Genomic DNA, 22,563 nt, shown 5'->3' with positions numbered 1-22,563 from the left:
TGTGTGCCCTGCGGTGGGCTGGCGCCCTGCCCGAGGTTTGTTTCCTGCTTTGCGCTCGGGCACCTTTACTCTGAAAAGAGTGTGAGTTTTAGAGTGACCAGGGCCGCTGCTGGCCAAATGGGTGCCCTAAGCAGAAATTTACTTTTGTGCCCCCTCCCCCAAATATTAGTTAGGCAGCCGTAACAGAGGTGAGGGCGCGCGCGTCATCACGTGTGCTTAGCCTACTCTGCGTTCACCGTAAAATGCAATATATACGTTTATATTTTTGTTTATTTGTATATGTATATTATTAATAATTTATTGTTATAATATATAAAAACGATTTTTTTTTTTGAGCAGCTGGGATGGTGCCCCCCTGGGAGTTGGTGCCCTACGCAGACTGCGTACTCTGCGTATAGGGAGCGGCGGTACTACACGGTGACATATTCAGAGTCTTCAGTCCGTTTGAGACTTGAATTGAAAGTCCGAGGGTCACATGCAGAATGAACCCAGTGGTCTCCCCTGATGGACATTAACATAAGGAGGTACAGTTTGAGCCCGCAGCCCCTCAGCCCCCATCACATTACCTGGTGGGCTCGAACACACACACACACACACACCTCACCACAATGTCACCCGAGTGTTCATTCTAAGGACCAAATGTCACGTTTGCTTTTCCCCTATTGACTTGAAGCCTTATTGTGGACAAACCAAAATATCGACACCAAACGCAACGCTCAGGATGAGGTTAAAAAAAATTCAATGAAATGAGGAAACAAAGTGAAAAAGAGAGAAGTTGTAACACTGAGTGTGACAGGAGGATTTATTGAGCAAGGCGGGAGGTGCCGCTATAAGAGGCGGGGGTGTCGACGGGAGGGCAGAGAGGCAGACACGACACCGCAGAGCAGAGCTGCGCAGAGCAACAGCGAGGGGCTTCATGGCTGAGGTAAGTGGCACGGGGGAGGGGGGCGTTCAAAGAGGGCACAGGCAGACTGCAAACAAGGGACTGAAGGGTTAATCGGCTGGGTCCACGGTGCTTGTTTTACTGAAATTGGGTTTGTGAGGACAAACAGGACACTCTTATAAATAAAAGCAGCAAAGTGTTTCTCCAAAGTGATGCCAAAGGGGAACCATTTTTTTTTTGGTTCCTAATAAAACCATCCGCATGAAGGTTCCAGAAAGGACTTTCATTTATTTAGATATAGTATGCTCTATAAATAACCTTGAGAAGAGATTTATGAAATATAAAAAATTAGTATTGCTGCCTATACAGCGAGGACACAGACAACGTGCAAACAAAACAGAAAAGAGTTCCTATGCTACCTGTACTGCAGGGTGGGCATTGGCAGGGCACAAACAGGGCACCTGAACGATCATCGTCTAAGTCTACATTGTGTTTCCGATTATAATGGAAGCGACTTTCATGAAGCGAATAAGGAGTGAAGTTTGACTTATTTGTTTAATGTTTGTAGCGACGGCCCAACTTGTGTAGTTTTAGGTGGTGCGGGAGCGCGCACACGCACGCGCACACGTTACTGAGTGCCGCTTGTCAGCAGCCCGGCAATCAGAAAGCACCAAGGGAGCGTTGTTTTAGTACAAAAGGGAGCGGGGTAAGTGCGGGCAAAAAAATAAATAAATAAAAATAAAACCAAGCCCGAGAGGAACTGTGATCGCCGAGTCCGTAGGGAGAAGGTAAACTGTGGAGGACGAGCTGCACGGGTAACACCAGACTGGTTTACGGGGAGACGTAAGGTGGGACGAGGCAGCTACGGAAGGTATATGTGGTGGTCTCGGTAGCTGAGGCGCTGAAAAGGTGCAGCTGGCGAGAGAGGGGAGTTGAGGAAGGGATTGCGACTCGAAACAGTCATATACGACGGAGGGCACGGCGCCCTAGAAGTTGCGGTGACCAAGCTCGCGTCCGCAGGTTACTGTAAGCAGGGGCGGCCTTAGGCATGTGCAAACAGGTCCGCCACGCCAATATATATTGAATATAAAACAGAAAGAGAAAATAACGACACAGCTGACGGCAATGTGGCCGAAAAACATTGCGTTTATTGTTAATTAGTACGCTGTATTTACTAATGTCGCTCGAGTCGGAGCAGTAAGCTATATGTAGTATTATAACGTTCTGCCGTAATGAGAATATCATGGGCCGCCACTTGGTTTTCAAGTGACGGACACGCGTGTCATGAGCACGAGGCGGCTATTCAGTGTCCGCAACGGACCTGGCCATCCGCCGTGCATAAGATCTCTGCCCAGGGCCGCCACGAGCCTAGAGCCGTCCCTGCTGTAAGTGCGCATTATTTATCTTATGTATATTATTTTTTCAATATTCTTGTTTATTTTTTCGCATGTAACTACTTATTTGGCGCATTGTTAGACACTTTTGGGTACATTATTTGTATGTAAATGTGGTATAGAAATCAATGTGTTCCTCGTCCCAAAATTATGCGTTGTACTTGCCGCTGACCGCTCATTGGATCCTATTTCGCACACAATGAGCCCGCCCCGCCCACCAAAGAGAATATCGCACTTGTTTAATGTTATTCTAGCCAGTCGCAGACTAGGTGGTCTCAGCCGTTGGGTGTGTCACATTACACGATGGTAAAGCGCGACCCCGACTGGCTAAGATTCTGTAAGTGGAGACTATGACTGAAAATCGCTGAAACAGTCGTCTAATGTAACATGGGCCCAAGTCTCACATCAGGTTCAGAACTGAGCCCGGATGGGCCTCCTCATTGGTCCACCCTATAACTTAGCTTCTTAATTTTTTCTCTTTTTTTAATCAATATGAAAAATCCGTTCAACTATTAAAAGTGTTTGGAAAGTGTGTACGTGTGGATGGAGGTTAAACAGCGCATGTGCAAATTACAGGGTTTAGACACTATGATTGACTGGAAGTGTTGCCAATCACAGCCGGTCAAAACACGTGACGTTTGCAGGCGGCTACGTTGAAGTCGGCTCCCGTTGAGCTCCACCTACTCGATTCGTAGGATTCACTGAAGTGAGACGTTCAAACCGAAAGAACCGTTCGAGAATCGCCCACCAGTACTGTTGGGCCGTTCTCTTGTAGGTAAGGACAACGATGTCTTGATAAACAGCCGTTTTGAGGGTTTAATAGTGAGATGAAACAAAGGAAAATGTGAAGAACGTGCCAGTCAGATGTCGACGCTGAAATTTTCGGTGATGCCTTAAAACCGGATTAAGCCGACCCCCATACCCCCCCCCCCCTTTTTTTGACCTATCTCCTTAACAGAGAGTTGATCGTACTTTTAAGAATGCAGCACGCGTACACCAGCGCTTCGCACTTTTGATTTCGGCGCGAGACTTGATCGCGTCATTAGAGAGGGCGAGGAGGGGGTCACGTGGACCTGGGTTCCACTATACTACAGTAACAGTGCACGACATGTATGCGGGATTTCGAAAGTCGCGATGTTGGCGTGTTTGCAACAATCCCGTTGAGGGTAGATTCACTCTTAGACTGGAAAGGCGAGTGTCATATATGCCCACAAACAGCGATTACAAGGAATGGCAATATAGATCTGGCATATTCTACTTTGAATAGCATCCTAATATGCATGGAAAAAAGTGAAATCATTAACGTCCCTCCCGATTTACCAAAACGGCGCTCCTCGGTGTTCAGAGCGCACGGAGGGATTGGCGGAGTCCGAAGCGCGCGCGCGCATGCGCGTTGGTAGTTACATAAAGTACGTTCCTCTGTGTCCGGAGCGCGCGCCCCTTTAACTTTTCTAAACGGCGCACTGTGGCGCTCGCCCATGTCACCTAATGGATCGAGCGAATCTGCTGCAGGCGCACGGGGCGTCACTGTAGTGTTTCAGTAAGACAGAAATCTGCTTGGTCAAAGGTCAGTGCTGCTAGTTTTATTTCTCCGATCTTTTTGAGAATTGCTATCGAGCTCCGAGAGATTTGTTACTTTAGTTTGCCAGGTGTTCTTCATTCAACTTAAACGGGTTGGTCCACATTATGAAGCAAGTCGCAGTTTTCCTCCCCTGGAAGTTTTAATTTGAAGCATAATTGTCCCTAAGATGCAAATACGGTATGTATATACAGTTCTTATTGTTTTAATACTGTGCAGGTTGAAAAAGGCGATTATCAAGTAGAGGAGAAACAGATAAAAAGTTTCTCTGCCTTGAAGTGCGTCTTGTGTTGGCTCCATATTCTGAGTGAGTGGTGCATGACTGGCTTATTGGTATACTGATGACAGTTAGAATTTACTGGGACAAAAAGCAGGGCTTATAAAGACATAACAGCAAGATTTCTTTTCCATGGCGGGTGGTAATTCATCAGTCGGTGCGGATATCCTGATCTTTATAGTGTGTGTATTTGTTACCCAGTGTAACCAGTATACGAGGGTCATGCATCTCCCGACACAATCGCACCCAAAACAATCATGGCTTCAAATATTGGCCCTTTCATTATTAAACAAACCGGTGAGCACAAACACAGAGGTATGGGTCCTCCTCTTTCATTCCACTCCTCTGAAGAGTTTTGCCCTCTGCCATCCGATTCTTACAGCCCAGACAAGGCAGAGTGGCTCCTTTTAATCTTAGATCTCTGAGTACTTCCAGTATTTAGGAAGCACTTCCAGCTCAGACAGACATCCCATAATATAGAGATTCTACATACCTGCAGCACCCTCTGCTGGCACGCAAAGACCTCCAGGAACTTGACTTCCCACCGTTCCCTGTGGGTATCCTGCAGGGTACAAAAGCCCAGGGATGCTGCCACCTAGCACATCAGGGGATCCATAGACTGTTGTCTCCCCTGGTTCTTCCATTGCATTGACCTCCTGGCTGAGGTCCTCACCTTTCTTCTTCTTCACTCTCCAATATCCTGACCTCCCATCCTGGTAAGGAACCTCGCGCCATCCCTGCCGGGGCACGCAGTCCATCACACCAGTAATAAAACTGAAATGTAGGTAGTGCCGTGCCATCTTCTGCTTTCGGTCTTTGTAGAGTTGCATTTTGAATGCGTGGACATCTTGAATTCCAGATAAATGAGGTAATAGTTTATTCTGGCTTCTTAACCATTGGTTAATGTACTTTTATAAAGGGGATGCTCTGAAATAGAAATATAAGTAACATTAGATATTTAAACTATTTTTTGATACAATGACCAAACAGATGCCCAGTATAGCATGGTGCGATTGAGAGTTCACTGGGAAAAGCACACTTCAAATTAATTTTGGGTGCAGTTGCATTTTGAATTTCTGCTGCTGCGTTAAGGACCACTGGTAAAGATATTTGTAGGTCTGAGATATAATGTATCTTATCATCTGTGTATAGTGATATCTTCTGTTCAAGTTCTCCTCTGATAATCCACTTTATCTCTGATGTATTTCGAAAAATGACTAGCTAATGCATAAAGCAAGGGTGACAGATGTCACCCTTGTCGAGTCCCACATTCTAGTTTGAAGGAGTCAGAGTTCAAGTTGTCACTACAGACTGAGGCTCCTGGACTGGTATAAAGTCATTTTATGCATGCCCATCTATTTGTGCCAATAGTGGTGAATGGGTAGCCCCATGCCACTCTGCCAAAGGCTTTTTCTGCACCCAAAAATATGTCTAGTGTGTTAGATTTTGTGGGCAAGTATATTACATTAAACAGACACAGAAGGCCTGAAGCTAAGTGTCTGCCTTTAATGAATCCGGTTTGGTCTTGTGATATTACAGGAGGAAACACTTTCTCTATCCGTCTTGCTAAAACTTTGGCGAGTGTCTTAGTATCATTATTCAGAAGTGAGATGGGTCTGTATGATGCACATTGTAGAAGGGCCTCGTTCTTCTTAATGAAAAGTGATAATTAATGCTTGGTGAAAAGTTTGAGGTTTGCCTTTAGCTTCTATAAACATTGGTAATAATAGTTAAGGTAACTTATTTGAGAATATTTTATAAAATTCCACTGGGTAGCCATCAGGGCCCACTGCTTTCCCACTTTGAAGTGAGATTATAGCATCTAGTAACTTTGAAAATGTCAGAGGTAATACGACCTTATTTTTCTTGGATAAAAAAGGCACCCAGTCCTGTGTCCGAAGCGACCATCTGGAGAAGAAAAGGTAAGGAGAAATCTGGCGTTTTTAGTACATACCACGAGACTAGGTGCATACTTCTTTGTTGGGTTTGTTAAACGGCGTCGGCCTCTCTGAGAAGCGAGGCACAAACCGGCGGTAGTAACTCTCTAAACCCTAAACATTTGAGAGAGAATTTTGTTGTCTAGCTTCTATAAACATGCTAATAATAGTGGAGCTAACTTATAAAGTTCCACTGGGTTGCCATCTGGGCTTGCGGTTTTCCCACTTTGGAGTGAGTTTATCACATCGTAGTTCTGAGAGTGTCCGTATGCAGGTGTGTTGTTGCGTCAAACATCTTAGATTGTGTCTCACCTTCTTTGAACTAAGTGGAGTGTAAGGACTTGTAGTACTCTCTAAATGCGTGCAATACATTTTTATGGTCGATGATTTTCATCTCCAGTTGTGTTGGTAATTTCAGTTATTGCATTGCGAACGTCCTCCTTGTGAATTTGTTGAGCTAAGATCTTATTAGCCTTCTCTCCTTCATCATAGTAATGACGTCACAACTTCAAGATGAGATGTTCCGTTTCTCTTGCCTGTTGTTGTTGAGGTTCAATTCCAATGACCCAGGTGGTCTTTCCCTGTAAAGTGCCTCATCTGGAGACCTGGCGTATTCTTGATCTTTTCTGGAGATCTCGCTGCTTCACTCCAACACCTTCTTGGTCTCCAATTTATTGTTATGTGAGAGAGATACAGTGCATCTGGAAAGTATTCACAGCGCATCACTTTTTCAACATTTTGTTATGTTACAGCCTTATTCCAAAATGGATTAAATTCATTTTTTTCCTCAGAATTCTACACACAACACCCCATAATGACAACGTGAAAAAAGTTTACTTGAGGTTTTTGGAAATTTATTAAAAATAAAAAAATTGAGAAAGCACATGTACATAAGTATTCACAGCCTTTGCCATGAAGCTCCAAATTGAGCTCAGGTGCATCCTGTTTCCCCTGATCATCCTTGAGATGTTTCTACTGCTTCATTGGAGTCCACCTGTGGTAAATACAGTTGAGTGGACCTGATTTGGAAAGGCACACATCTGTCTATATAAGGTCCCACAGTTGACAGTTCATGTCAGAGCACAAACCAAGCATGAAGTCAAAGGAATTGTCTGTAGACCTCCGAGACAGGATTGTCTCGAGGCACAAATCTGGGGAAGGTTACAGAAACATTTCTGCTGCTTTGAAGGTCCCAATGAGCACAGTGGCCTCCATCATCCGTAAGTGGAAGAAGTTCGAAACCACCAGGACTCTTCCTAGAGCTGGCCGGCCATCTTAACTGAGCGATCGGGGAACCATCCCTGCAGCAATCCACCAATCAGGCCTGTATGGTAGAGTGACCAGACGGAAGCCACTCCTTAGTAAAAGGCACATGGCAGCCCGCCTGGAGTTTGCCAAAAGGCACCTGAAGGACTCTCAGACCATGAGAAAGAAAATTCTTTGGTCTGATGAGACAAAGATTGAACTCTTTGGTGTGAATGCCAGGCGTCACGTTTGGAGGAAACCAGGCACCGCTCATCACCAGGCCAATACCATCCCTACAGTGAAGCATGGTGGTGGCAGCATCATGCTGTGGGACTTGGAGACTAGTCAGGATAAAGGGAAAGATGACTGCAGCAATGTACAGAGACATCCTGGATGAAAACCTGCTCCAGAGCGCTCTTGACCTCAGACTGGGGCGACAGTTCATCTTTCAGCAGGACAACAACCCTAAGCACACAGCCAAGATATCAAAGGAGTGGCTTCAGGACAACTCTGAGAATGTCCTTGAGTGGCCCTGCCAGAGCCCAGACTTGAATCCCATTGAACATCTCTGGAGAGATCTTAAAATGGCTGTGCACCGACGCTTCCCATCCAACCTGATGGAGCTTGAGAGGTGCTGCAAAGAGGAATGGGCGAAACTGGCCAAGGATAGGTGTGCCAAGCTTGTGGCATCATATTCAACAAGGCTTGAGGCTGGAATTGCTGCCAAAGGGGCATCGACAAAGTATTGAGCAAAGACTGAATACTTATGGACATGGGATTTCTGAATTTTTTTATTTTTAATAAATTTGCAAAAATCTCAAGTAAACTTTTTTCATGTTGTCATTATGGGGTGTTGTGTGTAGAATTCTGAGGAAAAAAATGAATTTAATCCATTTTGGAATAAGGCTGTAACATAACAAAATGTGGAAAAAGTGATGCGCTGTGAATACTTTCTGGATGCACTGTATGAAATAATCTATCTTCTTATAAACGCCTTCAGAGTTTCCAAGAGTATTCCTGTTTAAACCATTGAGGATGTTTTAGTCTCTAAAAAAAATTCATTCGGTTGTTCGGAGATGAACTCTGTAAAGTTCAAATCTGCTAACGACCGGGGGTGAAGACATCAGCTACGACATGATCATGTAGGGGTTAAAGCTCCAAGATCAAGAGGGGCACGAACGGAGATAACAATAGTGTCGTACTTACAAGTTTTGATGGTGGGCAATAAATTATCAAGAAGGAAATGATCAGTTGTTGGGTAAATATGATGTACTGGGGAGAAGAAGGAATATGCTCTTGAATGTGGATTTAATAACCTCCATGGGTTTGGTCAGTTATGACTCATTCCAAATTGTGTGATTGTCTTTGTAGATGTTATCGTCTCTGTAGTTGATGATCTGTCCAAGTCGGGATTTAAAGATGCAATGAAAGTCTCCAGCCATTGGAATGTTCGGAGTGCCCATATTGGGAATTGATGCAAGTACATTTTGGATAAAGTCTTCATTTTTTACATCAGGTGCTATAAGGACATGACAGTGACCACCCTAGTCACCCAGTATAACTGGTCAAATCAAAGTAAGGTAAAGGAAACACCAAATCGCAGGGGTGACTGTTAGTGAACTAACAAAACTGGTAGAGCTTTGGGTTTTGAATCCTAATGGCAGGAAGAGGCGGGTCCAGGTGGACGGGTACCAGAAGTGATGTCAGAGGTGGTATAGCTGTCAATCATCAGGTCTGCAGAGGAGAGGAGGAGAAAGGGTATTAGAACACGGCGCCAACCCCTGGAGAGGCGGTAGAATTTCAGTCACTAGAGTCCTTCAGCTGTCCCCATGTGCATGCATGTGACAGTTCATAGAGATTTATCAACGTAACTTTAGAATGAAATAAATTAGCCATCACCATGACATGGTGCCCTTCAGGGTCAGACACTACATCTGATGCGACACATGAGTTTTTTCTTTTGTGTTAAGATTCCCACTCTTCTGGGTTTCTTTGAATAGCTGGAGTGAAAAATGTGGCTGATTAAATCGTTTGGAAATCGAAATCGGGTCTGGGTCTCCTGTAAAACGACTGTCATCGTAGCATTAAGGCCTGAGAGGTGGGAGAAGACGTTTTTCTCTTTAGATCATGATTGAGACCTTTGACATTCCAGGTTACAGCCTGCAATGTATGGTCAGAGAGAGGCGCTGCTTCTGAGCATTTTGAGGACATTTTGTAATATTAAGTAGTGTCCAAAATTCGGTTTAACTCTGATTTCGTTTTGTTGTTGTGGGATATGATGGCGGAGGAGCTTTGTCATTATTTTGGTGCTTACAATTGTGGGGGTGACAAGGACTTTTAGGACTGCCACGCTCTTTTTCCCTTCTGCCAAACCCCCAGTTTGCCTCCCCACGTGAGTCTGGACCACACTTTAGAGTCTCAGTCCCCTGACACGCAGAGAGATGGGGGACATCCAAAACAAAGAGACCCCCGGCAGTGGTGTGGTAAGGGTTAATCTGATATCTTATGATAGCACAGTCCAGATACAGTCAACCGGGGGTCTCCTGAAAGAAGGAAGAAAACACAATCTCTCTGCTTTATCTTCTATTTGTTCCCCTTCTGTGGTGAAACAAAAAGCAACCGGAATTAAAGCAGCTTCCTCCACTGACACATAGCGGATTATGCAGATGGGAATTCACACATGGAGGCGCCGTACAGTAAATGACTGGGGGGGGGCAGATTTGTGAAACACCAGTGGCTCCTGATTTTAGATGGACTCTCACTGCCCACACACAGGCGAAGTTCAGGTTTTCTTAATCTGTTTGTCCTGCCAACCGTGCCAGTGGAATGCCATTTGTAGTCATAGGTGGGGATGATGGATGTCACCCCCCCACCCCCCCCGATGTCCATAGCAGGTATTATTAGACTTTGATGACCCCTAACCGTAATAAATTAATCATAACCGTAAAACACACCTACCCCAGTTGAGTCTTTAAGGAGCACACGTGCTATTATTTTCACAAACGGTGCCCAGCGGGTAACGGTGCCCACTCAGTATCCTCAGAGTCCTGGTTTCTGAATCACCACGCGATTCTTCATGATCACAAACACCCCCCGTGTATTAATATCGTGGACTTGAGGGAGCGTGAGCCCCTCGGTGACTGAAGCGCACATACTGTTACTTTTTATAAACCACGCCCACTCACCATCATCAAAGTCTGAAGACCACGCCCCTTGGTGTCATTGGCACCCCCTCTGTAGCACAAATGGCACCCCTCCCATGTATTAATATCACAGACTTTAAGGAGTGCCTGCGCGCCCCTTGGTGTATGAAGTGTGCCTACTGTTACTTTTTGGAAACCACGCCCACTCAGCATCATCAGAGTTTGAAGACCACGCCCCTTGGTGTCTGAAGCACGCACACTGTTAGTTTCGTGAATGGCACCCACTCAGTATCAGCAATCACCCCCTCTTCAGTGTCTGGTGCGCGTGCTTGCCTTCAGATACCCAAACGGCGCCCCCTTGTGTACATACTACAGATATCATTATCAGACTTCTACGACCCCGGAGCACGCGGCCCTCACCTTTCATAAATGAGCCCCTCATTTGACGGTCGCCTCAATGGACTCACCGGCTCTGCCTACTGAATTTCCCATTGGGATTAATAAAGTTATCTATCTATTATATAGTGCCTTTCATATCTATCTATCTATCTATCTGTCTACTGCACTTTCCATCCGTCCATCCATTTTCCACCCCGCTGAATCTGAACACAAGGTTTACGGGGGTCTGCTGGAGCCAATCCCAGCCAACACAGGGCACAAGGCAGGAACCAGTCCTGGGCAGGGTGCCAACCCACCACAGGACACACACACACACCTACACACCAGGGCCAAAAAATGTCAAAACAATTAAATCTTTAAAGCACAAAGAACCAACTTATTACAACAAAGAGCCCATCCCAGAATGCAATGGTGCTCGGCCAAGCAATGAGGACCCACACAACCCAGTAAAGGACCATGTAGTGGCATTAAAGGGGCAGCCTTGTAAAGAGTGGGGGGCCTCACAGAAAGAGAGTTACTCTTATATAGTGCCTTTCACACGCGTGCTCGCTCACAAAATCCTTTTCGGGGGAATCGCCTTTCACAGTCAGGAATTCAGACAGCACCTTGTCACAAATGGTCACCTCTTGCCCCCGAAAGGCGCTTGAAAGCCTCAAAAGAAGCACGTGTGTTTACAGCGATCACCACAAAGGGAATTTAATTAAAAACTGCTGCGTCTCGTCTGAGGATCTTAGCCTTGAAGGGGGCCAGATTTCAAAACTGCTAGCACTGCTGCTGTTCTGGCGTTTCCCACAAGCGGAAGTCAATTAGAAAGACCACAAGGGTCACCACAGGGTGGGGTGGGGGGGGGGGAGACGAAAGTGAAAATGAGTTGTCATGACAGGCCCTGCAAGAGACGAACCCTCGTGAATGAAGATGGAGTAAAGGGTTCAAGGCCTGGGGTGCCTCCTCAAGTTACTGAGCGTGGGAAAGGCGGAATATTAATGAAATGTAGTGTTGTTATTAATGAATGGAAATCCGCAGCCTCGGCCTGACATTGAAGCTCGGCCTCCATCTGCTTCGGTCCAAAACTGCAGTGGTCACAAATTCTAAGAGATCTCCCGGTGGGGGGGTGGGGTGGTTGGGCACTGACCAAAATGGGGTGGGAGTGGGGTCAGGTATCATCTTTAATCTGCCCTTAAGATGGCAAAGTGCTGTGGTGCCAACAGGACCCATCACTGGACCCACGGGGCCGAGCTCCCCCCACTGCCATTAGCCCACCTCCACCATGCCATCCTGAGGGTAGTGATCTCCTGGCATCCACCAAACCCAGACTGGTCCATCAGACTGCCAGATAGTGAAGTGGGATTCATCACTCCTTGTGCCCACCACTCCAGAGTCTGTGCCACTCCAGCCGACACTTGGTGTCACCTGTAATGGTCTTAGGCTCCGGCATGGACACCCACTTCGTGAAGCTTCGTGAAGTTCTTGTGCTGATGTGGCTTCCGGTGGCAGATTGGAACTCTATAGTGGGGGATGGCACACAGCAGAGGCCATTTTTACACCACTATATAAATACAGCAGATACATATGAAAGGCACTATATAATCTATACTAATAAAAGGCAAAGCCCTCACTGACTGACTGACTCACTCACTCACTCACTGACTGACTGACTCACTCATCACTAATTCTCCAACTTCCCGTGTAGGTGGAAGGCTGAAATTTGGCAGGCTCATTCCTTACAGCTTACTTACAAAAGTTAGGCAGGTTTCATTTCGAAATTCAAAGCGTAATGGTCATAACTGGAACATATTTTTTTGTCCATATACTGTAATGGAGGAGGCGGAGTCACGTATCGCGTCATCACGCCTCCTACGTAATCACGTGAACTAAAAACAAGGAAGACATTTACAGCACGAGTCACACGCGGGAACGAAGGTAAATGACGTTAATTTTTGACTGTCTTTTAATACTGTGTAAGCATACATATTAACACATGTGCAATTAAACGTGTGCATTTACGGGGTGATTTCTCAGGCTTAAAAGCTCGCCGTTTATCAAACGCGGGAAGAAAGGTAAATGCAAAACTATACATATTCACATGTGCAATTAAACGTTGCATTTACGGGGTGATTTCTCAGGCTTAAAAGCTCGCCTTTTACTAAAAAGGTAAATGCAAAACTATTTTCAATCAGTTTATTGAAACGCTCCCGTTGAGGATTGCAATAACATATTCGCGAGATAAAACAACGAAGTGGGGGGAAATGGAGGAACAGCCGCAAACAGCGAAGAGCAAAAAATTAATTAAACAATTGAGAACGGAGCGAGTTAAGCATACAAGCATGTTCATAAGGGAAACAAAGCACGGTGTAAAACGTAAGTTTAAATTAAGTTTATAGAAACGCTCCCGCTGCGGATTGCAATAACATATTCGCGACATAAAAGTTTAATGAGAAGACACGAGGTATAACGAACCACACGCCGTGGCGCAACGTTAGGGGCAACAGTTTCAACCATTCTATGATCTGCTTCTCGCAACTGAAAGACGGCACATGGCGGATGTTAGCCGACTTGCTGACCGCAACGTTAGGGGCTTCAACTATGGCGCTGACGCCACATCTCAGGGCCAACACTTTGCAGACTGTACTTAAAAGACACGCCCTCCTCACTGGACAGTTAAAAACACCAATCAAACTAACGATGACATCAAGTATTACCCAATCAAAAGTAGGAAAGGAGGCATCTTCATAAAATGCGTGTGGGATGATTTGCATGAGACGCTGCTTTAAAAAAAAAATGATAAAAAAAATACGGGATAAATCCCGTCCAGTATTGATTCAAAACGGGACGCGCAATTTCATTCTCAAACGCGGCACGATTCCGTATTTTAAAGGACGGGTGACAACCCTACAGTGCCAGGTAACCACCCATACAATCAGATTGTGATTCAGACTAGGAATGCAATGAATGTAATTACCCCGATCTACATACAAGGCGAAAGTCTTGCAACATTCAAAGATGATGGTTTGGGATAATTAGTACTTATTAAGTACACCATGGAACATAAAAGAGCTTATGAAGCCTTGAACCGAAAAAACCAACATCTCAGAGATCATAAAAAAAAAAAAATAGGAGGTAATGTCGTTTTACTCGCTGTAGATTTTAGTCAAACATTACCAGTTATTCCACGAGGGAGACAAGCAGATCAACTCAACGCGTGTTTAAAATCCATGCTTCTCCCACGGTCGGTTATATGTCGCGTGTTCTCGGGTAGGTACACCAAAAAATGTATACATTTAAGCATGTAATGGGCAAAGAAAAAATGAGGTATACCCGAAGGCACTGCAGTAGTACTTAATGTAACTTTACTTCTTAAATGTTAATGTTTTACTGTTTAATAATTTATACGCTTCTTATATGTTGTTCAAATTCTTTTATCAAAATACCAGTGACAGCGCAATGCATGATAACATGAGTGAATACACCATACGCATCCGCCCACGGCTGCCCTGCTGTGCGCAGATAGGAGTTGATTCTACAATAAAATAAAATAAAGATAAAAAGAGTAAAAACAATCATCACCCATAAAGCGTGTGTGTGTGTATATATGTGTATATATATATATGTTGATATGTGGATGTGTATATGTATATATATATATATATATATATATATGTAGATATGTATATATATATATATATGTATATGTATATATATGTTTATATGTGTGTGTGTGTATTTTATATATATAAAACACAGCAACACTCATAACAATGACAACACAATTAAATTGACAATCATGTTACGTTATTTTTAAAATGTTTCCTTTTTTTTTCATAACCTCTTTAACACACTACTTCTCCGCTGCGAAGCGCGGGTATTTTGCTAGTAGATAAATAGATGTGAAGGGCACTATATAATTAATAGGTAGACAGAAGTGAGAGGCAGTATATAATCGAAAGACAGATAGATATGAAAGGGACTATATAATAATAATTCATTAGATACACATAAAAGGCACTATATAATAGATAATAATAATTCATTAGACAGATAGCAAGATATGAAAGGTACTATATATCTAATGAATTATTATATATCTATAATAGATAGATAATAATAATAATTCATTAGATATATAGCGCCTTTCATATCTATCTATCTAATGAATTATTATATAGTGCCTTTCATACCTATCTAATAGATAAATAGATGTGAAGGGCACTATATAATTAATAGGTAGACAGAAGTGAGAGGCAGTATATAATCGAAAGACAGATAGATATGAAAGGGACTATATAATAATAATTCATTAGATAGACATGAAAGGCACTATATAATAGATAATAATAATTCATTAGACAGATAGCAAGATATGAAAGGTACTATATATCTAATGAATTATTATATATCTATAATAGATAGATAATAATAATTCATTAGATATATAGCGCCTTTCATATCTATCTATCTAATGAATTATTATATAGTGCCTTTCATACCTATCTAATAGATAAATAGATGTGAAGGGCACTATATAATTAATAGGTAGACAGAAGTGAGAGGCAGTATATAATCGAAAGACAGATAGATATGAAAGGGACTATATAATAATAATTCATTAGATAGACATGAAAGGCAGTATAAAATAGATAATAATAATTCATTAGACAGATAGATAGATATGAAAGGCACTATATATCTAATGAATTATTATATATCTATAATAGATAGATAATAATAATTCATTAGATATATAGCGCCTTTCATATCTATCTATCTAATGAATTATATAGTGCCTTTCATATCTATCTATCTAATAGATAAATAGATGTACTATATAATTAATAGGTAGACAGAAGTAAGAGGCAGTATATAATAGACAGATAGATATGAAAGGGACTATATAATAATAATAATACATTAGACATGAAAGGCACTATATAATAGATAATAATAATTCATTAGACAGATAGCAAGATATGAAAGGCACTATATATCTAATGAATTATTATTATATAGCGCCTTTCATATCTATCTAACTAATAGGTAAATAGATGTGAAGGGCACTATATAATTAATAGGTAGACAGAAATGAGAGGCAGTATATAATAGAAAGTCAGATACATATGAAAGGCACTATATAATTAATACATATATGTGAACGGTACCATATCACAGATAGAAGTGAAAGGCAATAACAATTAATCGACAGACAGATCTGAAGGCACTATATTATTAGACCGATAGCAGACAATGTCAAAGAATTCTAGTTGCTGTTCATCAGAGCAGAACTCCAGAGCATCACGCAGAGCCTCAGCAGAGTCAGCCCGCCAGGTCAATGTTTTGAGAGTGAAAACAAAGAAAAGGAGAGAGGCCATCTGTGAGAAGGGACGGGTAATAAAATGCAATCACCTGGCAAGTAAGCCGAGAGGTTTTTCGCTGGGGATGGACTGTCTATAAGGCGTTCCTTGAGCAAACGTCCTGCTTTTAGCTTGAGGGTCCCACCGGCAGGCAGGAGATGCACCGCGGGCCACTTGACGTTTATACTTCCCGTGTGACGCTGGCACGCGCGCGCGGGGGTTCAGCGGCCAAACCACCTTCGTGCTCGTGGCGGCCCCTTTGATCGGCGCGTTAGTCGTCTCCTAGTCAGTAAGTGACAGCGTTTGGTCACTATTGTGTCACAGCAGAGGAAGGAGACAAGTGCTTGTTATTACCGGCCTTGTTGGGGGCGGGGGGCTATGGGGGTCACTGTCCTAAAGCGTTAAAGGAAGGGCGAGTCTCGCGAGTGGGGGGCCCACAAGATGAGCAGATGGACTTTAGATATTTCTGCAGGTCTGTCTTGCAGTTTGATGACCTGTGGCGTCACATTCCGGCCTTCTTTCCTCATCCTGGCGCCTCCCGGAAGTGCGTTGGTGCGCTCGCCGCGGGCTCTCCTGTCCCTTCAGCCTGCGTTCTGTAATCCGTGCAGTACGTGATTTAGGTGCGGCTTTAGATTAGGAATCACCAAAACGTTGTTAAATAAGACTTTTTGGGCACATTTGTGTCCCCCGTGTGGGGGGCCTTGGCTGTGCCACCGGGGGCTCCTTCAGCTCTGCACCCCGAAGATCAGTGAATGGCGACGCCGAGCATTCCGAAGTGGCGTCAACGTCAGTTTACAGTTACAGGAGGAAAAATCCTCAATCTGGTATGCGTCGCCATCTCTAAAACTGCAAGCTGCCATGTTGTCCCTTTCCTTAACTGAAGAACTGCCACCATGGAACACGACAAGTCATCGTCTTCTTCTTGTTCTCCTGCGGCCACAGATGGTGGTCCAACAGCACTTTGTCACAAAGCCCCCTGCAAAAGGCAATGGATTAAAAGACCGCATATCCTGTCATAGTGATTCTCCGATAAGGCGCTATATAAAATGTCGAGAGTCACCACAAATGGCATTTAAAGCAGTCGGTGACGACTGAGGGTTTATAAAACATGTCATTCATCGTCGGCCATGATGCCAGGATCAGGTCGAGCCCCCGTTAACTTCAACTTGATCAAGTGGCTCCCAAACCCCAATGCTTAATTACTGTTTCTACTACAAAATACTACAGGAACAGATTTATCGAGTATACGATATTTCAGGAGCTTTATAGACCAAGTCACACAAAACAAAAATGAATGATGATGGACTTCATGAAAACCACTATATCAAGTAAGCCATGTTAGTTTTATAAAGCACTTTGTGATGGGTTTGTATGTTCTCCCCGTGTCTGCATGGGTTTCCTCCCATAGTCCAAAGACATGCAGGTTAGGTGCACTGGCGATCCTAAAATTGTCCCTAGTGTGTGTTTGTGTGCCATGCGGTGGGCTGGCGCCCTGCCCAGGGGTTTGTTTACTGCCTTGCGCCCTGTGCTGGCTGGGATTGGCTCCAGCAGACCCCCGTGACTCTGTGTTAGGATATAGCGGGTTGGATAATGACTGACTGACTTTGTGATGGCAATCGCTTTGAATGGCGCGTCACACCGGGGCTGTCTGCTCTCGAAGCACCTTGTGAGGCCCAATCACTGCCAAAGGTACAAACGGGCATTGAAGACTCCGGTGGGAATCACTTGTGCATTGTTGAAGATTGTTATGTGGAATACTTTTGTGGTGGGAATTACTGCAAAAGGCACATTGTGCATTAAAGACTCTGGAGTACTTTGTGGTGGGAATCGCTTAAAAAAGCACATTGTGCACAATGTGCATTAAAGACTCCAGTGTGAACAGGCCCGGTCTTAGGTATTATGGGGCCCTAGGCGAAAGGGGGGCCCAGAGCCCCCCTGGAAGCTCTGTGAAATGCGTGAAAATTAGACCAAGGAGTCGATCCGGGGCCCTAGGCGGTCGCCTACTTCGCCTATGCCTAAGGCTGGGCCTGGTGTGAAGTACTTTGTGGTGGGATTCGCTTAAAAAGACTTCACACAATTCAAGGATGGGCTGCTGCATAAGGAGTTTAAGAAGGCAATCCTGGTGAATTGCGCTGTTAAAAGCTCGCTGCCTATAGACGTGAATTCCTCACCAGACGATGGAGACGGAGCGAGACAGAGAGGTGACCGGCGGCAGGGGAAGCTGCTGCTTTGTGCTCAGTGACTCGCCAGTGTGGGTTTTGCTAAGGCCAGCATTGCGCCCAGCATTTGTAAATTCCCTGCGGAAGTTACTAGATGCCCTCACGAGTTTAGTCCATGAAAAATCCCTGCATTGCGCAGGTAAAGTGAGAAGCGCCGACGAGGCGCTATAAATGTAAGAGGAAATGCAGCCGACTTAGAGGAAGTACACCGACGCCGCTGGAAGTTTCCCAAACCCCCCACATACAGATGGTGCTTGCTAGCCTGCGGTCTGGTGCGGAGGTGCCAGCCGGGTACCCTGGCGATGGCCTCTCCATTAACCCCCCCCATCTTTCTTTCTTTCTCTCTTCTCAGGAAGGAACTCTGCCCAGCATGCCTGTGAACTTCACTGTGGAGAACCTGACGGAGAGCTTCACCTGCTATGACCCCTCTGTGGAGGGCTACCGCTATTTTGGCGTCCTCTGGGGGGTGGCAGTAACCCTCGTGGGCACGGTGGGCAACTCCCTGACCCTGCTGGCTTTCGCCACGGACCGCAAGCTGCAGACGCCCTTCAACGTGCTCATCCTGAACCTGACCGTGGCGGACCTCCTCTACTGCACCTTCTTGCAGCCCATCTCGGTGGACTCGTACCTGCATCTGCGCTGGCGCTGCGGGCCCGGCTTCTGCCGCCTCTTCGGCCTGCTGCTCTTCCTCTCCAACTCGGTGTCCATCCTCACGCTGTGCCTGATTGCCGTCAGCCGCTACCTGCTCATCGCTCACCGGCAGACCTTCGAGCGCATCTTCTGCCGCACCGGCCTGGCGCTCATCCTGTTGTCCACCTGGGCGCTGGGCCTCGCCAGCTTCGGCCCACTCTGGAACGTCTACGTCTTCGCCAAGCAGGTGTGCACCTGCAGCTTCCACCGCGTGCGAGGGCAGCCCTACACCACCATCATGCTCTTCTTCTACTTCATCTTCGCCCAGAGTTGTGTGGGCCTCTTCTACTTTCTCATCTACCGCAAGGTGAGGTTGGCCTCCAAGAACCTGGAGCAGTACAAGCTGCCACGGGCAGCGCCAACCAAGACGCCGGTCGAAAAGCCTGTGGTGGACGCCGACAGCGGGGTGGAGAGCATCAGCACCAACGTGACGGACGTCTCCGAGATCAGCGAGATGTCCGCCAGGCTGCCCAAGAGCAGTGTGGCAGTCGGTAGCACGGCGGTGCCATCCGCTCCCAAGGACTCGGACAGCGAGTTCCGCCGGGTCACCCGCATGTGCTTCACCGTCTTCCTCTGCTTCATCTTCTGCTTCGTGCCTTTCCTCCTCCTCAACATCTTCGACAAGAAAGGCCGAGCACCGCAGGTGCTCCACATGCTCTGCGCCAACCTCACGTGGCTCAACAGCTGCATCAACCCCATCCTGTACGCCGCCATGAACCGCCAGTTCAGCCAGGCCTACCGCAACCTCCTCGGCCGCGTGGTCCAGCCGCTGGTGGCCATCTGGCCCAGGAAGTGACCACCGAGGGCTGGGGCAGCCGGTGGTCTTGACTGGACAGTGAAGTGACAGACTTTGACATGGTGGGTGACCCCAAATCCCCAGTGCCAGTCTTAAAGCTGAGCCTTTCTGTAATATAGCGCCATTCTCATAGTGGATTCCAAATGCAATGGTCTGTCTGTTCTTATAAAGAGACGTTTCTACTCTCCTCTGTTATGTTGCAGTGCCTGTGTATGTATGTGTATGTATATAGCGCCTTTTGTAGTGTGGACTGTTGTTAAACGCTGCCAAGAACTACTAAACCACACAATCAGGTGACATGTGACAAAAAAAATAAGGAGTCGTCCTTCCTCTGTACGGCCACACGCTGCGGGGTGCAGTCCCCTCGCTCATATAGCGCCTTTTCACCTTCTTCATTAGGAGGGCTGACCTTAATGAAACACAGCGCCCCCTGCTGGCCCCGTCATAATGACAGTGAATTCTCTTGCATCCCAAACCTTTACCTTTACGACAGACTCGCTTACTCAGCGGAGCAAACGGAACCTTTACGAAGAAATCGAGTCGTCGTCCTCCTCCTAAGGTGCAGCCTTTCAAGCACTTCGTCCCGATTAGCGCCCCTTACTCTATAAACTGCATGGGACAAACAAGAATTGTTTTATCTTTTGTTCTTATACAATTTCTTGTATTAGGAACTCGTTAGTTTTTGCATTCCCCATTTATCAGAGCGCAGGGTCAGTCATTGTGCAGCAGCCCTGGAGTAACTGCAGGTTAGGTTAAGGGTCTTGTTCAGGGGTCCAGCAGAGCAGGATCCCCTTTGGTGGTGACCTTCTGGATACCAGCGCAGATCTTTAGCCTCAAAGCCCCTAAGACAATATTAGTTTTATATAGCGCCTTTCACAGCAGGCAATGGCACAACGTTGTCTCATTGTGTGTGGTACTCTAATACAAAAACACACGGATTGTTTTAGATACTGCCTTTCATAGTATTCAGTGTCAAGGTGCTTTATAAAGAAACCTTGTGTGTGTGTGTATGTATATAGCGCCTGTCATCGTGGGCCTTGTCATGAAGTGTTTCACACAGAAAGGTGTTTTTTATATCGCACCTTTCACGATAGGGTGGCGCAGTGGGTAGCGCTGCTGCCTCGCAGTTAGTAGACCCGGGTTCGCTTCCCAGGTGGAGTTTGCATGTACTCCCCGTGTCTGCGTGGGTTTCCTCCCACAATCCAAAGACATGCAGGTTAGGTGCATTGGCGATCGTAAATTGTGCTTGGTGTGTGTGGGCTGGCGCCCTGCCCGGGGTTTGTTTCCTGCCTTGCACCCTGTGTTGGCTGGGATTGGCTCCAGCAGACCCACGTGACCCTGTAGTTAGGATATAGCGGATTGGCCGATGACTGACTGACCTTTCACGATGTGCACAAAATCTCTTTTTGTATGGGGGCTTAAATGGGATTGGGATGGAAAAATAAAATAAGCTGCCCCGTTGTAAGTGCCAATCGTAATGGGCACCGTTATAAGTGTGCTATGTGTGTCTATAGCGCCTTTCGTAATGCGCATTGTCACAACAGAAAGTTTACTATGACAGTGTATAGCGCCTTTCACGGTATGCAGTGATCTTAAATTGGATTATTTATTAATTCATAAAAGAGCATTTTAAACAGCAGAAGTTGCGCCAAAGTTCTGTACAAAGAAGCATTTAAATAAACACAAACAATCAAACAAAAGCGGGTTAATAAAACAACCAAATAAAACATCCACCGCTATCCCATCATGCACAGTGAAAGGCGGAAGAGAACAAGCAGGTCTTTTAAAAACCTCGATGGAGGATGAAGAGCTGATGTGGACAGGCGGCTTAATAAAAAAACTGGGGGCAAAAACCGGAGAAAGCTCGGTAGATCAGATTTGGGTGGTCATGAAATAAGTTTTATGTACTGGTTACTGTTTGACATTAAAATTAATTTTCTAAACTACTAAACATTACCTGTCCGGTACTGTGATTTATATAGTCCTATATAATATACGGAATTACGTCATCAAGTTGTTTTAGTTGTCAGTACACAACGTTGCAGCGAAAAATTTGGTCAGAACTGCCTTTTGCCGATTTCGGTTTCGATCCCGCTACATTTCGGTTAGCATATACATTATTGCAATTTATTTTATCTCATATCACCCCCTGGCTGCGCCCACATAGTAATGAAACAGGACACACTTTAAAAATCAATAGACGTTGGCACATTATCTGATCGTGTTCAGCTCTGACAGGAGAGCGTTCCCCGCGTGGGGAGAAAAGCACATGGCCGTGATATCTCTGTCAATCAGCAGCTACCCTCTAAAACACACGGAGCTCTGATCTCTCTCTCAAAAACGTCAAACGTTACTCCTTAACAATCTCTAGATGATGATGTCTGCTGAAGAAACAGGTATTGCTAGCTAAGTGAAGGCGAGGTGCACTCCAACACGTGGCGACAGGTAGAGAGACTCCAACAGAGGCTGGCGCGTGAGTGAGGAAGGCCCCGCCCCCTGCTCTCCGCCCACAGCCACTCTGTTCGATTTGCATAAATACATCGGTACCGCAAGTGAACTCTGGTAGTTAGCGCAGTGGGAGAAGTCGCAAAATCAACCGGAAAGTTCATGCAAATTATAGAAAACAACCAGATCTAAATCCGTTAAGTATTCCTCT

General features: G+C 45.4%; 1 protein-coding gene across 1 annotated transcript; it reads left to right on the top strand.

Moving 5' to 3' along the window:
* The first annotated feature begins 742 nt into the window (after nucleotides 1-742).
* On the top strand, nucleotides 743-20,133 carry gpr84 (G protein-coupled receptor 84). The gene is made up of 2 exons (XM_028825844.2): nucleotides 743-925; nucleotides 18,774-20,133. Exons 1-2 carry the CDS (start codon nucleotides 917-919, stop codon nucleotides 19,905-19,907), a joined length of 1,143 nt encoding a protein of 380 aa, XP_028681677.2. The 5' UTR covers nucleotides 743-916; the 3' UTR covers nucleotides 19,908-20,133.
* The last annotated feature ends 2,430 nt before the right edge of the window (nucleotides 20,134-22,563 follow it).

The sequence above is a fragment of the Erpetoichthys calabaricus genome, chromosome 3 (genome assembly GCF_900747795.2).
Source record: "Erpetoichthys calabaricus chromosome 3, fErpCal1.3, whole genome shotgun sequence".
Classification (NCBI taxonomy): Eukaryota; Metazoa; Chordata; class Cladistia; order Polypteriformes; family Polypteridae; genus Erpetoichthys; species Erpetoichthys calabaricus.
Note: the sequence above shows the minus strand (reverse complement) of the source record. Positions and strands in the feature narration are given on the sequence as shown.